This window comes from Entelurus aequoreus, linkage group LG01 (assembly GCF_033978785.1).
Source record: "Entelurus aequoreus isolate RoL-2023_Sb linkage group LG01, RoL_Eaeq_v1.1, whole genome shotgun sequence".
Taxonomy (NCBI): Eukaryota; Metazoa; Chordata; class Actinopteri; order Syngnathiformes; family Syngnathidae; genus Entelurus; species Entelurus aequoreus.
In genome coordinates this window covers 101,217,291-101,231,662 of record NC_084731.1, presented here as the reverse complement: position 1 = coordinate 101,231,662, position 14,372 = coordinate 101,217,291, and the positions used below count along the sequence as shown (strand labels likewise).

Sequence of the window (14,372 nt, the reverse complement as noted above, 5' to 3'; positions counted from 1 at the left end):
CTGCCATGCAAGGCGCTAACCAGCAGCCATCAGAGGCAAAGGGTGAAGTGTCTTGCCCAAGGACACAACGGACGTGACTAGGAAGGTAGAAGGTGGGAATTGAACCCCAGTAACCAGCAACACTCCGATTGCTGGCACAGCCACTCTACCAACTTCGCCACGCCGTCCCCCGTTCTAAGTAACCAGACCCGACTAGTTGATTGCATGATCATTGTTGTTCTAAATAACCAGACCTGACTCGGCAATTTACATGACCATTGTTGTTCTAAATAACCAAATCCGACGAGGCGATTGCATGATCATTGTTGTTCTTAATAACCCGACCCGACTAGTCGATTGCATGGTTGTTGTTTTAAATGACCAGACCCAAATAGTCAATTGTATGATGATTGTTGTTCTAAATAACCAGACTCAACTAGTCGATTGCATGATCATTGTTGTTCTACATAACCAGACCCTACTAGTCGATTGCATGACCATTGTTGTTCTAAATAACCAGACCCGATTAGTCGATTGCATGATCATTGTTGTTCTAAATAATCAGACCCTACTAGTCGATTGCATGATCATTGTTGTTCTAAATAACCAGACCTGATTAGTCGATTGCATGATCATTGTTGTTCTAAATAACCAGACCCGACTCTGCGATTACATGACCATTGTTGTTCTAAATAACCAGACCTGAATTGTCGATTGCATGGTAATTTTTGTTCTAAGTAACCAGACCCGACTAGTTGATTGCATGAACATTGTTGTTCTAAACAACCAGACCTGACTCAGCAGTTTACATGACCATTGTTGTTCTAAATAACCAAATCCGACGAGGCGATTGCATGATCATTGTTGTTCTAAATAACCAGACCTGACTAGTTGATTGCATGATCATTGTTGTTCTACACAACCAGACCCCACTAGTCGATTGTATGGTTGTTGTTTTAAATGACCAGACCCAAATAGTCAATTGTATGATGATTGTTGTTCTAAATAACCAGACCCAACTAGTCGATTGCATGATCATTGTTGTTCTACATAACCAGACCCTACCAGTCGATTGCATGATTGTTGTTTTAAATAACCAGACCCAACTAGTCATTTGCATGATCATTGTTTTAAATAACCAGTCCCACAAGGAGATTGCATTATCATTGTTGTTCTAAATAATCAGACCCGACTAGTGGATTGCGTGATCCTTGTTGTTGTCGCCGCAGGTTCTCATTTCCGAAGGGTTAGGTCTTTACGCACGCGACCCCAAGTTTGTGGCCTTCGCAAAGCGGGAGATCGCCGACGCATGTCACATGACCGTGGACGAGATGGAGTCGGCCGCCAGCGACCTGCTGGGGTCCGCCGGCCACGAATTGATCAACAACGCCGCCGACTCCGCGGCGCTCTACAGCGACGAGGAGCCGATCAGGACGGGCCGCGACGAGGAGGAACTGGCGGACGAGATGACCTGCGTGACCTCCTTCTGATGGACACAGGAGAGACGTCCCGGACCAGGGCAGGACGGGAGAAAGGCGACAACGGTTGTCATGGCAACGTGTTACGGGCGGTGACAGGAAGTCATGTGTAAGGTTCCTTCTTCTCCAGAAGGGGGCGACCATGCAGTTTGGTGCTTTTTTCAGCTGGTTAGCATGCTAGCTTCATTGACTTGTTTCCACCCCTTTTGATTTATGCTACAACCATGTGATGCTAACTGCTAACACTGCTAGCACACACGTAAACATGTGTCATTGCATCATCCTAAGAAAATAGCATTGTCATGCTAACAGCTACAGTGCTACCTGCCAAGTCGTGGCCGCCATCGCTAGCTGTGCCGGTCGCGATGGACGAGACACTTCCTGTTAGCATGTCGCCGCACCGGGAATGGCCGACGCCCAAGTGGTCTTGCGGCGAGACGCGTGCGGCCTCTGTGAGGAGAACGTTGTTAAGGTCAAAGGTCGTGAATCTTGGATGGACTGTTTTTCTGATGTTTGATCTGAAGTTTTTATTGTGAAAATGTCTTTTTTATTCCTGCTGTTTTTTTAAATCCTCGCGTGTCAATCATGTTCTTCCTGACTGAAGGGCTTTGATCTCTCCAAACGTCAGTCGCACGACCTTTTACCTCAAATAAAACGTGACGACAAACATGTCCTGAGTCCTCCTCTTCACCCGCGTGCTCACGTGAGAGTTTACCTGTTCGCGCCACCCCCTGCTGGCTGGGTGCAGTCGGTGCTCACGTGGTCACATGACTCCAACTCTACTGTGTCTATGGAAGTGGTTCTCAAACAGGTATCACCATGACGACCAACATTAAATTCAGTAGCGTAGTAGGCCTAAGTATTCATTAAAAACAAGGCAGAGGTTTTATTTAACAAGGAAAATAAAACTCTGTATTTAAGTGATTCTTTGGCGTACCACTAGATGGAGCCCGTGTACCACTGCTCTCTGCCATTTTCTGGGACACACCACGGTGATAACAGAATGTGTCGATAACCATAGAAGAATAAGTCATTGTGTCTCAGCTGCTCAGACGAAATGAATACACTTTAAAATCAGCTTCATGAGAAGATATCATGTCAATCAAACACACAGACCACACCCCCTGTTATTTACTCAACACAAACAGGCCACACCCCCTGTTATTTACTAAACACAAACAGGCCACACCCCGTTATTTACTAAACACAAACAGGCCACACACCCTTTTATTTAGTAACCACACAGACCACATCCCCTGTTATTTACTAAACAAAACACACACAGACCACACCCCCTTTTATTTAGTGAACACACACAGGCCATACACCCTGTTATTTAGTAAACACACAGGCCACACACCATGTTATTTAGTAAACACACAGGCCACGCACCATGTTATTTAGTAAACACAAACAGGCCACACACCCTTTTATTTAGTAACCACACACAGACCACACACTCTTTTATTTACTAACCACACACAGACCACACCCCCTTTTATTTAATAAACACACACAGGCCACACCCCTATTATTTACTAAACAAACACAGGCCACACCCCCTGTTATTTAGTAAACACTCATAGGCCACACACCCTCTGTTATTTAGTAAACACACACAGGCCACACCCCCTGCTACTGAGTAAACACACACAGGCCACACCCCCTGTTACTGAGTAAACACACACAGGCCACACGCCCTTTTATTTACTAAACACTCATAGGCCACACACCCTCTGTTATTTAGTAAACACAAACAGGCCACACCCCCTGTTACTGAGTAAACACACACAGGCCACACACCCTTTTATTTAGTAAACACTCATAGGCCACACACCCTCTGTTATTTAGTCAACACAAACAGGCCACACCCCCTGCTACTGAGTAAACAGACACAGGCCACACCCCCTGTTACTGAGTAAACACACACAGGCCACACACCCTTTTATTTAGTAACCACACACAGACCACACCCCTTGTTACTGAGTAACCACACACAGGCCACGCCCCCTGTTATTTAGTAAACAGACACAGACCACACCCCCTTTTATTTAATAAACACACACAGGCCACATCCCCTGTTATTTACTAAACAAACACAGGCCACACCCCCTGTTATTTAGTAAACACTCATAGGCCACACACCCTCTGTTATTTAGTAAACACACACAGGCCACACCCCCTGTTACTGAGTAAACACACACAGGCCACACCCCCTGTTATTTAGTAAACAGACACAGGCCACACACCCTGGTATTTAGTAAACACACACAGGCCACACCCCCTGTTACTGAGTAAACAGACACAGGACACACCCCCTGGTATTTAGTAAACAGACGCAGGCCACACCCCCTGGTATTTAGTAAACACACACAGACCACACCCCCTGTTACTGAGTAAACACACACAGGCTGCACCCCCTGGTATTTAGTAAACAGACACAGGCCACACCCCCTGGTATTTAGTAAACACACACAGACCACACCCCCTGTTACTGAGTAAACACACACAGGCCGCACCCCCTGCTACTGAGTAAACAGACACATGCCACACCCCCTGTTAATGACTAAATACACACAGACCACACCCCCTGTTATTTAGTAACCACACACAGGCCACACCCCCTGTTATTTAGTAAACAGACACAGGCCACACCCCCTGTTAATGAGTAAACACACACAGGCCACACCCTGTTATTTTGTATAGGATATGAAAATACACTTAGGCCACACCCCCTGTTATTTTGTATGAAAATACACGCTGGCCACACCCACGTTATGTGACGTCACTGCAGTTTTATCAATTATGAAGATATTTTTATTTATTCTGCCAGCCCTAAAAAATACTTACGCGCCATTCCAGACCCCCCCCCCCCCCCAAGACCCCCTTACAGTGCGCCTCCCTCCTCGCGCATGCGTCGTCCTGCCCCCCCCCCCCCCCCCCCCCCACCCCTCTCCATCACCCCCCATCCCTCGCTTCCTCCGTGCTGTCCTATCCAAGTCAAACATGGACGTCGTCAATCAGGTAAAAGAAGACATTTCGTTCATCTTCTTTCCTTTCATGTCGACACTCTTTTTACCCGCCATGTCGGCTCATCTTCATCCCCCCCCCCCCCTCCCCCCACGCATCCTCGCGAACATGGCGCAGAACGTGAATATGCGCGTGAGACGATGAAGACGATTTGCGGGGTGGGGTTGGGGGTGGATGGGGGGGGGGGGGGGGTGGGGGGGGCTTGGGGGGCTGGGGGGGTTTAGCGGCTGTCCCTTCCCGCCATCCCCCTAATGGGGCGCGTGTGTGTCGTGCGTGACTGCGTGAAACGGCAGCCGCGGATGATGATTATCTGATGTTGTCACGTGATGACGTCGTGTCCTTGCCAAGCAGGGAGCTAACTGCTAGCATGACCGTCACTAAATGACGTCATCAGTTTTTACCTGGTCAAAAAGGTCAACCTTGTCTCGTGTGTTTCCCAGCTGGTGGCTCAGGGTCAGTTTCGGGTTCTGAAGGTTCCCCTGGGCTTCATCAAGGTTCTACAGTGGGTGAGTGGCTGAATGATTGCGTCATCACCAATAAGTGACCTAACGACCCAGTCAATGACATCACCCTTTTGGCCCCGCCCCCAGCTCTTCGCCATCTTGGCCTTCTCCACATGTGGGAGTTATTCCGGGACGTTCCGCGTCTCCGTGGAGTGCAAGAACCGCACAGAGAGCGACCTGAGCGTCCAGGTGGACTTTGAATACCCTTTCAGGTCAGAAAGTGTGGATTTGTGTTTTTATTACCAACGCTTTTATTTTGACATGTATTTATTTAGGTGACTTTCCTATTGAACTGAATTTTTCTACATCAAATTACGTTGACAATCTCATTAGACACAAATTGTAAGCAAAATTCTCGTGTTTAAAATGTCAGTGTAAAATAAATCAGTGTAAAAAATTGTACGTTAAAAAATTCAGTCTAAAAAAAATAATAAAATACAGCTTAACAAACATAAGTGTATAAAATAAGGTGTAGTAATTTTAAAACATTTGGTGCGCAAAAATTCAGTGTAAAAAAAAATTAAATGCTGACAACTTCAGCGTAAGAAAATATACGTAACAAATATGCAGTGTAAAAAAAGTTAAATGCAGAAATATTTAGAGTCCAAAAAAATCATATGTTGAAAAAATCAGTCTGATTTAATCCATGCAGAAAAAAATTGTGTAAAAAAATTGTGTATGAAAATTCTGTGTGAAAAAATTCTGCCTAAAAAATTAAGTGTATCAATTTTTGTGTAAAAAAATCAGAAAAATGAAACATAGAACATTTTGTATAACAAATACTAGTGTAAAAAATTATGTGTGGAAAAATTCAGCGCAGAAAAATTCAGCGCAGAAAAATTCAGCGTAAAAAAATTGTGTAAAAAAAAATTGTATAAAAAATATAGTGCAAAATTTTTTGAATGCAGACAAATTCAGCGTAAAAAATTATACGTAACAAATATTCAGTGTAAAAAAATTAAATGCAGAAAAATTCAGCGTAAAAAAAAAATCAGTCTAAAATAATCTGTACAGAAAAAGCGTATGAAGATTCTGTGTGGAAAATTTTGCACAGAAGAATTCAGCTTAAAAAAAATTAACTGTAAAAAATTAGTCTAAAAAAACCAGTGCAGACATATTCCGTGTAGAAAATTTTGTATAAAAATATCAGTGTAAAAAATTAACTGTATGAAAATTCAGCGTGAAATAATTAAGTGTAAAAAAAAATTGTCTAAAATACTCGTGCAGAAAAATTCTGCTTCGAAATTTAGTACAAAAAATATCAGTGTAAAAAATTAAGTGTATAACACTTTAGTGTAAAAAAATTCAGCGCACAAAAATTTTGCGAAAAGAAAACAGCATATAACAAATTAAGTGTACAACAATTCTGTTTAAAAAAAAACAACCTCAGTGTATCAAATTTTAGTATAAAAAAAATTGATGCAGAAAAATTCAGTGAAAAAAATTGTTGTAAAAAAATTAAACGTTTAAAAATCCGGTGTAAAAAAAAATCAGTGCAGAAATGTAGTTTGCTTCAAATCTGAAGACCCACTTCCAATAAATCGTGTGTCAGGCTGCACCAAGTCTACTTCGACGCCCCCACATGTAAGCGTGGCACGGAGCACATCTTCCTGGTGGGCGACTATTCCTCCTCCGCCGAGTTCTTTGTGACCATCGGCGTCTTGTCCTTCCTGTACGTGACGGCGGCGCTCGCTATCTACGTCTTCTTCCTGGACAAGTACAAGGAGAACAACAAGGGCCCCCTGCTGGTGAGTGGGCCCCGCCCCCGGCCCCTGGTGGTGCTGGGCTGACGTGTGTGTGCGTGTGTGTGTGTGTGCGTGTGCGTGTTCAGGACCTGGGCGTGACGGCGGTGATGACCTTCATGTGGCTGGTGAGCTCGGCGGCGTGGGCAAAGGGTCTGTCCGACGTGAAGACGGCCACCGACCCCGACTACGTCATCACCTTGATCTCCGCTTGCGAGGGCGAGGAGAACCAATGCCGCGAGGTCCACGACCCCGTCATGTCCGGACTCAACACATCCGTGGTAAGGTCGGGTGGGCGGGGCCCGGCCGACGGCGCCTAACGCTGCGGTCTTGCCTTCAGGCGTTCGGCTTCATCAACCTGGTCCTGTGGGCGGGGAACCTGTGGTTCGTCTTCAAGGAGACGGGCATCATCGCCCCCTTCATGAGAGCCCCGCCCCCTCAGGACAAGCCCGCCGCCCCGGATGCGTACGAGCAGGACCCCTATGCCGGCGGCCAAGGCGGCTACCAGCCGGACTACAACCAGGTGAGCCATGTCCGCCATGTTGACTAAAGCGCTCGCTCATTGGCTCCGCCCCCTCTGTTTGCCCGCAGGACGGCGAGTACCGCCAGCAGGACGCGCCCACCTCCTTCTCCAATCAGATGTGAGCCCCGATCACGTGTCCTTGGCAGGAAGCCATGACCTGCTGGCTTCCCACAATGCAACGCTGCTGACAGGCGGTTATGTCATCGTACTAAATGCCCCGCCTCTTACCTCTCATGATGCTTCCTGCCCCTCCTCCTTTTTCCAACGTCGTCTTGATGCTAACTATGCTAATATTTCCTTTGTGTTAGCGAGCTAACGCCTAGGTTAGCTGGCGCGGCTCAGCAGCCAATCAGCATCCATCTCTGTTGGACGCTTGTGATGCTCCTCCTTCCTGTGTGTGTGTGTGTCAGTAACCATGGTGATCATGATGATGTTGTTGCTATGGACACGCCCCCTGCCCCTCCCCCTGCCCTTTGTTCAGTGTAAGATTTCAATAAAGAGGAAAACAAAGCGGTGTTGTTATTGAAAACGAGCATCCTCTGTTGCCACGGCAACACGCCAGTCACCTTGAAGGACCTCTTATGTAACATGAGGCTTCACCTGATGCTGGCCCCTCCTTCCCCCTTTCCTCTGTCTCCCTCCCTCCCTTCGGCCCGCCATCCGCGCTCCTCCCACCTTCCCCTCCCCCGCCACCTCCATGTTGCGCACTGGCCGAGCACGCTCAGTCGGCAGAATGGCGTCGCTCGTCTCGCTGCCGCTGCTGCTCGCCGCCGTCGCTCAGGTAGGACCGCATTGCCGCCTTTTCTCTCTTGTCTTCACGGCAACAAGGTGAACCCCCCTTTTTGAGGGTTACATCGTTTTGGTTTCTTTGCCGTTTTCCGTGTCGCATTTAAGCTGCCGGTCGCCATGGTGACAGGAGATGGTCGCCATGGCAACAGTCTCCCGGCAGGGGTGATGATGTTTGCCACGACGAGCACGCACAGGAAGTGGCGTCATCCCCTCACGTGCTCGCGTTAGCCTAGCCGCAAACATGACGTCATCGCTTCCTGACGCAGAGCCAGGTGACATCGCCATGGCAACCGAAGAAAACGAATCCCTGTGGTTGGTTGGCACTCTGAAGAAAAAAAAAAACTCTTTAAAGCCAAGCCCCGCCTCTTGAAGTCAATTTGTTGCCATGGTGACCTGTGTATGACGAGTGTTGGTGAGGGGGCGTGGCCTCGGAGGGTAACGCTCTGTTTTAGTGTGCTCCCGCAGGTCTTGGTGGGCGTGGCTTGGACCTCACAGGAGGCGGAGTCCGACGTCAGAACCTACTGGCCTACGATGGCGAGGGCGCGCCCTATGCCGCCTGGCTGAGGGATGAGGGCTGGAGTGGGCGGAGCTTGGAGCAGGCCCTCCAGCGGTTGGTGGCGAAAGGCCAGAGGCGGGAGCAAGAGGAACAGCGAGCAGGTTGATTGACAGCTGACAAATATTCATCAAGCGCTGACCAATCCAACCAAGCTCTGGCATGTTCGCAGCCTACGCCCGCGCCGTGCTCCGTCTCCTCGCCGAGGTGGCGGGAGACGACGTGCTGCTGGAGGAGGACGGAGCACGTGGAGACTTCCGGGGTCGGCCCCCCGCCGACTATGAGGAGACGGGGCGGGGCCTGAGCATGGGCAGGCCCCCGGCGCCCTGGTGGACGCTGGTGGCACCGCAGCTGCTTGAGGCCCTGATGGACAGGTGAGGCTGTCAATCGCTTTGAGGGGGCGGACCTTCAGTTAACGTTGGCGTGTGATCGGCAGGATGGAGACGCAGGTGGAGGGGGCCAGACACGAGCGACTCCAACGAGACGAGGACGAGGACGAGGACGAAGACGTGAGGTGAGTGCGTTTATGTCGTGACAAGGTGTCATGTCCGTCACCGTCATGTCCCGCCTCTTTAGACGTATGCTCGCCAGCCTCCTGTCCGTCGTAGGCCCTGACCCCGCCCCCTCCGGCCGCCGAGTCCGACGCCACGTCGAAAGCACCGGCTCCGCCCACAGGAGAAGCCGGCGGTCCCTGGACGACGCCTCCTCTCCGTCACCTAGCGACCAGCCGCCGCTGCTCAGAGTGAAGCGGCTGAACGAAGAGGAGGCGGGGCTACGACGAGTGATACGCCGCCGAGCCTTGAGCTCCGCCCCCCAGGTGATGCTGGGCTACATGAGGAAATAGGAGACGAGGAAAGGAAATGATGTACATTTGTGTTGATGTGTGTGTGTGCGACTAATAAAGTTGAAAACGTGCACGCCTTTTTATTTGGCAATGTAGTACACAACATTGAAAGGTCAAAGGTAATTTTTGATGATGTCATCAGCTTGTAACCTAGCGTAGTGACACTGATGCTAACCATGCTAACGGATAGCGAGGAGGACAACTTGATGAAGATCCAATGGAGAGTCACATGACGTCTACGCTGACATCAGCAGTCCTGTGGTCACACACACACACACACAATACATTTGTATTATATACACACACATATATATATATACATACATACATACATACATTTATATATATATATATATATATATATATATATATATATATATATATATATAAATGTATGTATGTAAATCTCCTGAGGATTGAGGAAATCCCTCATGAAACAGGCCTGTAGAGATGAAATAGTCTTGTGATTTTTCCCCACACATACATATATATATATATATATATATATATATATATATATATATATATATATATACACATTCAAACACACATATATGCACACACGCACACACAAACATATACGTACATCCATATATATATACACATATATACATACATACATACTGAATATACATACATATAGACACATATGTAAACATAGACATACATATATATATACATACATATATACATACATGTATGTACACACATACATACATATATAAGTACATATATACATAAATACATACATACATACACACATATATAAGTACATATAAACATAAATACATACATACATATATACACACATATATAAGTACATACATACATACATATATACACACCAGTGGCGTGCCGTCACTAGAGGCAGGGGAGGCGGGGCCTCACCTGCCGTCATGGAAAGAAAAAAAATGTAAAAAGAAAAAAATAATAATTAAATTGTTATATGTATCTAGTGATTATACTAAAGTTATTTTCCATTTAACTTCACCAGTTTTAGATTATTTTTATTTTCATTTTCACATTTGCCGTTCAAATACTGAGAAGAGACGGTGCGGTGATCAGCAGCCAGTTGAGGCACGTCACTGATTTGTGCCTCAACATGGATTGCGGACTCAGCTAACTGCTGGCCTGCTGTGCAGTGAAACTGTATTGCTATATGAATTATATCAGCTAACTAAACTATGGCATAGTTTAGTTAGCTGAGGTATATAATGTACAGTGTATTTTGTCAAAAACTGTATGTGTGTAACGTATTTCTTGTGCTGAGCATTCATAAATCTGCTGCAAAAGACGTACTGGTTGAGGCTCGCAGTAATCCGGCCTCCCGGTTGCAGAGGGCGGTAGTGATCTCAGAGATCATTCCTCGGCCGCAGAAGAAAAAAAAAAAAAGTTTGCAAGCGATTGTTTATTTCCTCTAGCCTGGACTTTTATTAAAAACATGGAGGATTACATATGTAAAATAAAACAGTTTTCTAAACTGGACTTTCAATCGAAGCAGGAGGTAATAATTAAAGGTATACAAACGCCAGAGCTAAAAGGTTTGCTTTTGACTTCGAGACAGAAGACCCGTTCTTTTCAAACGGCGTGGTACACACGCAAGGCTGTCCAGCAAGAAAGGTAAGACCATAATAATGTTTTTTTTTATTAAATGTGCTTTTTTGTGTGCTACAGTTGTGTAAAGAATGCTGGTATGAGCTTTTAAACATAACCCGTTAACTGCTGCCAATCACATGGTGAATAAGATACTATTTAGGGTTCATATGTTTGTAAATCTGACTGTGATGATGCAGTGCCTCACCAGACATTAACCTCACCGCACGCCACTGATACACACATACATATATATACACATATATAAGTACATATATACATATTTACACACATACATATATACACACATATATAAGTACATATATACATATTTACACACATACATATATACACACATATATAAGTACATATATACATAAATACATACATACATATATACACACATACATATATACACACATATATAAGTACATATATACATAAATACATACATACATATATACACACATACATATATACACACATATATAAGTACATATACAAATAAATACATACATACATATATACACACATACTGTATATAAGTACATATATACATAAATACATACATACATATATACACACATACATAAATACATACATACATATATACACACATACATATATACACACACATATATAAGTACATATATACATAAATACATACATACATATATACACACATATATAAGTACATATACAAATAAATAAATACATACATATATACACACATACATATATACACACATATATAAGTACATATACACATAAATATACATACATACATACATATATACACACGTATATAAGTACATACAGTATATACATAAATACATATCAGTGTTTCCCACACATTCATTTATTTGTGGCGGCCCGCCACGAAAGAATTACTTCCGCCACAAATAAAATAAAAAAATTTAAAAAAAATATTTTTTTTTGATATTTTTTTTTTGTCCTGGCCAGCTTTTCAGGCAAATCATATAGTTGATGTAGATGCCCATATAGGCTGTTCAGATTTACTTTACAAAAGAGAAGTGTAGGATACTTCTCTTGTTGCCTTATTTGTATTTGACCAATACTGTTTTCTGTTTATTTGTTACTGACTGTGGCAGGACACCTCTGCCTCTGTTTCACTTTATGTTGCTGGTAAATAATATGGTTGTAGTAGTAGGCTAAAGTTAAATTATTTAGTATGCACCAATTAAAGGGGCAGAGCTTTAAGAGACATTTTAGCTTTTATATTTTATAAGATATATTTTTTGTAAGAACCACAATTAATAAATATATTTCAGTGAATAACTTATTGTTCAAATCTGTATATAAATATGTACATAAAGTGTTGTAATTATATTGTAAAATGGATGGATGGATGGATGGATGTTTAAAACAAAACTGTTACTATTAATTAGTAAGTATACATTTTTTGAGCCTTTTTAGAGAAAATCATATCATTGTAGTAAATTATGCAAATTACTCGATGATGTCATGGTGACCACGCCCATAGCCACGCCCCCACCGCCACAGGTATCTTGGCAGTTTATGGGAAACACTGTATATATACACACATACATAAACACATACATACATATATACACACATACATATACACACATATATAAGTACATATATACATAAACACATACATACATATATACACACATACATATATACACACATATATAAGTACATATACACATGAATACATACATACATATATACACACATATATAAGTACATATATACATAAATACATACATACATATGAAGTGAAGTGAATTATATTTATATAGCGCTTTTTCTCTAGTGACTCAAAGGGCTTTACATAGTGAAACCCAATATCTAAGTTACATTTAAACCAGTGTGGGTGGCACTGGGAGCAGGTGGTAAAGTGTCTTGCCCAAGGACACAACGGCAGTGACTAGGATGGCGGAAGCGGGGATCGAACCTGGAACCCTCAAGTTCCTGGCACGGCCACTCTACCAACCGAGCTATACCGCTACACACATACATATATAGACACATAAAAAGGGACAGGCGGTAGAAAATGGATGGATATAAGTACATATATACATATATATACACACATATATATTTACACACACATACAGGTGCAGAAAGTGAGGGTTGAGCCCAAGCCCCACCTTTTTGCACAGAGTCCCGCCCCCAACCCACCTTCCTTGCTGAGTGGCGGCAGGAGAGCGTCCTGTCTGTTGGCGAGGACGAAGGCCAGCGTGGCCAAGATGGCGGCGTCCAACACGCCCAGGATGGCCAGGATGTAGGCCCAGTGGACCGAGCAGTTCCCGGACGAGAAGCTTCCGACCTGCACGCAAGGGCGCCACGAGGTCAGCGCCACGAGGTCAGCGCCACGAGGTCAGCACCACGAGGTCAGCGCCACGAGGTCAGCGCCATGGGGAGGAGGGGGGAGGGATCACTTACCGAGTCTCCGCACAGGACTCTCATCTCGGGACTCTCCCAGGAGTCGGGGAACAGGACGCACGCCAGCGCCAGGCAGAACCCTGGCGGCGGGGAAGGGAGATGCCCTCGGTCAGAAGGATGCAGAGTTAGCCCCGCCCACAAGACGGCCACCCACCTGCTGTGAGCTGCAGCCAGGCGCAGATCTTGTAGACGGTGGCGGCGCTGCAGAAGCGGAAGAGGCAGAGACACATCACGCTGGTCCACACCGCCCACAGGGACACGCCCACCAGGACCGCCACAGACTGGAAGGACGGCAGCGGGGACAAACTGGACAGGCGCCCGCGGCAGTCTGGAAATGGGAGGTCCGACTCCAAGCACACCTGTGTCACGTGACGTCAGAAATGTCGGCCGTGGTCACGTGACCTGCCAGAAACCCACCTCGAATAAGCCCAGGGTTCCGCTGGGGGGAGCCGGCCCCGCCCCCTTGTGGCGGGCGTCGGCGGTGCCGACCCAGGACGGCTGCACGAGGACGACCACCTGGATGACGGCGAAGCACAGCGTGCACACCGCCCACAGCACGCCCACAGCGCGCGCGCTGCGCACGAACTCCGTCTGGTAGAGGCGGGACAGGTCCGCCAGGCCCGGGGACGCCATCACGTGACTTCTTCGGGCGGGAGAAAAAAAACTGGCGTCATGCGATCATTGAGAAGCGAACGTGGTGAAAGAGAAAACGAAACCAACCTGCAGACGGTCGTCGACGTGCGCGCGACCGGCTCGTGAAGGACGGGAGGCGCGCGCCCGAGCGGTACGCAGATGTAAAGGGACGCAAACGCAGGTCGCTCCACAGTGCCGCTCGCAGGAGATGGAGGGAACTGCAACTGTTTTTGTTTGAGCGACCAATCACAACGCGCACTCATTCAGTG

At 45.9% G+C, this 14,372-nt stretch overlaps 4 protein-coding genes across 7 annotated transcripts in view; 3 read left to right on the top strand and 1 right to left on the bottom strand.

Annotated features, from left to right (window-relative positions):
* Window positions 1-2,167, top strand: part of LOC133660437 (voltage-dependent L-type calcium channel subunit alpha-1D-like) — a 58,234-nt gene extending 56,067 nt beyond the window's left edge. For both annotated transcript variants that reach the window (XM_062063939.1, XM_062063947.1), the window contains one exon: window positions 1,209-2,167. In XM_062063939.1, the coding sequence (XP_061919923.1) occupies window positions 1,209-1,469 (261 nt within the window). In that variant the 3' untranslated portion in view covers window positions 1,470-2,167. The remainder of the gene's footprint in view (window positions 1-1,208) is intronic.
* A 2,242-nt stretch (window positions 2,168-4,409) lies between these two features.
* LOC133660506 (synaptophysin-like) lies at window positions 4,410-7,824 on the top strand. Its single transcript, XM_062064047.1, has 7 exons — window positions 4,410-4,481; window positions 4,928-4,993; window positions 5,078-5,202; window positions 6,543-6,738; window positions 6,822-7,013; window positions 7,073-7,255; window positions 7,324-7,824. Exons 1-7 carry the CDS (start codon window positions 4,464-4,466, stop codon window positions 7,375-7,377), a joined length of 834 nt encoding a protein of 277 aa, XP_061920031.1. The 5' UTR covers window positions 4,410-4,463; the 3' UTR covers window positions 7,378-7,824.
* A 116-nt stretch (window positions 7,825-7,940) lies between these two features.
* On the top strand, window positions 7,941-9,512 carry LOC133660490 (uncharacterized). 2 transcript variants are annotated; one of them, XM_062064037.1, is made up of 5 exons: window positions 7,941-8,036; window positions 8,497-8,701; window positions 8,770-8,971; window positions 9,034-9,111; window positions 9,189-9,512. In XM_062064037.1, the coding sequence occupies exons 1-5, from the start codon at window positions 7,953-7,955 to the stop codon at window positions 9,439-9,441; spliced, it is 822 nt and encodes a 273-aa protein (XP_061920021.1). In that variant the 5' UTR covers window positions 7,941-7,952; the 3' UTR covers window positions 9,442-9,512. The 2 variants fall into 2 exon arrangements, with proteins under 2 accessions (XP_061920021.1, XP_061920013.1); XM_062064029.1 differs by having other exon boundaries at window positions 9,174-9,512.
* LOC133660517 (LHFPL tetraspan subfamily member 3 protein-like) lies at window positions 9,488-14,238 on the bottom strand. 2 transcript variants are annotated; one of them, XM_062064055.1, is made up of 6 exons: window positions 14,191-14,238; window positions 13,888-14,113; window positions 13,625-13,829; window positions 13,471-13,550; window positions 13,176-13,354; window positions 9,488-9,697 (listed from the first exon to the last, which is right to left on the bottom strand). In XM_062064055.1, exons 2-6 carry the CDS (start codon window positions 14,101-14,103, stop codon window positions 9,667-9,669), a joined length of 711 nt encoding a protein of 236 aa, XP_061920039.1. In that variant the 5' UTR covers window positions 14,104-14,113; window positions 14,191-14,238; the 3' UTR covers window positions 9,488-9,666. The 2 variants fall into 2 exon arrangements, with proteins under 2 accessions (XP_061920039.1, XP_061920048.1); XM_062064064.1 differs by having other exon boundaries at window positions 9,490-9,697; window positions 13,207-13,354.
* Between the last annotated feature and the right edge of the window lie 134 nt (window positions 14,239-14,372).

Bases quoted from the DNA above. Each gene is read 5' to 3' on its own strand.
- LOC133660517 (XM_062064055.1), bottom strand. From the start codon at position 14,103: ATGGCGTCCCCGGGCCTGGCGGACCTGTCCCGCCTCTACCAGACGGAG. The intron at 13,355-13,470 runs GTAAGTGATCCC...CCTTGCGTGCAG, and splicing joins GAGTCCTGTGCGGAGACTCG to GTCGGAAGCTTCTCGTCCGG. The intron at 9,698-13,175 runs GTGGGGCTTGGG...GTGTGACCACAG, and splicing joins GCGGGACTCTGTGCAAAAAG to GACTGCTGATGTCAGCGTAG.
- LOC133660490 (XM_062064029.1), top strand. From the start codon at position 7,953: ATGTTGCGCACTGGCCGAGCACGCTCAGTCGGCAGAATGGCGTCGCTC. The intron at 8,037-8,496 runs GTAGGACCGCAT...GCTCTGTTTTAG, and splicing joins TGCTCGCCGCCGTCGCTCAG to TGTGCTCCCGCAGGTCTTGG. The intron at 8,702-8,769 runs GTTGATTGACAG...GCATGTTCGCAG, and splicing joins GCAAGAGGAACAGCGAGCAG to CCTACGCCCGCGCCGTGCTC.
- LOC133660506 (XM_062064047.1), top strand. The intron at 6,739-6,821 runs GTGAGTGGGCCC...GTGCGTGTTCAG, and splicing joins ACAACAAGGGCCCCCTGCTG to GACCTGGGCGTGACGGCGGT. The intron at 7,256-7,323 runs GTGAGCCATGTC...GTTTGCCCGCAG, and splicing joins ACCAGCCGGACTACAACCAG to GACGGCGAGTACCGCCAGCA.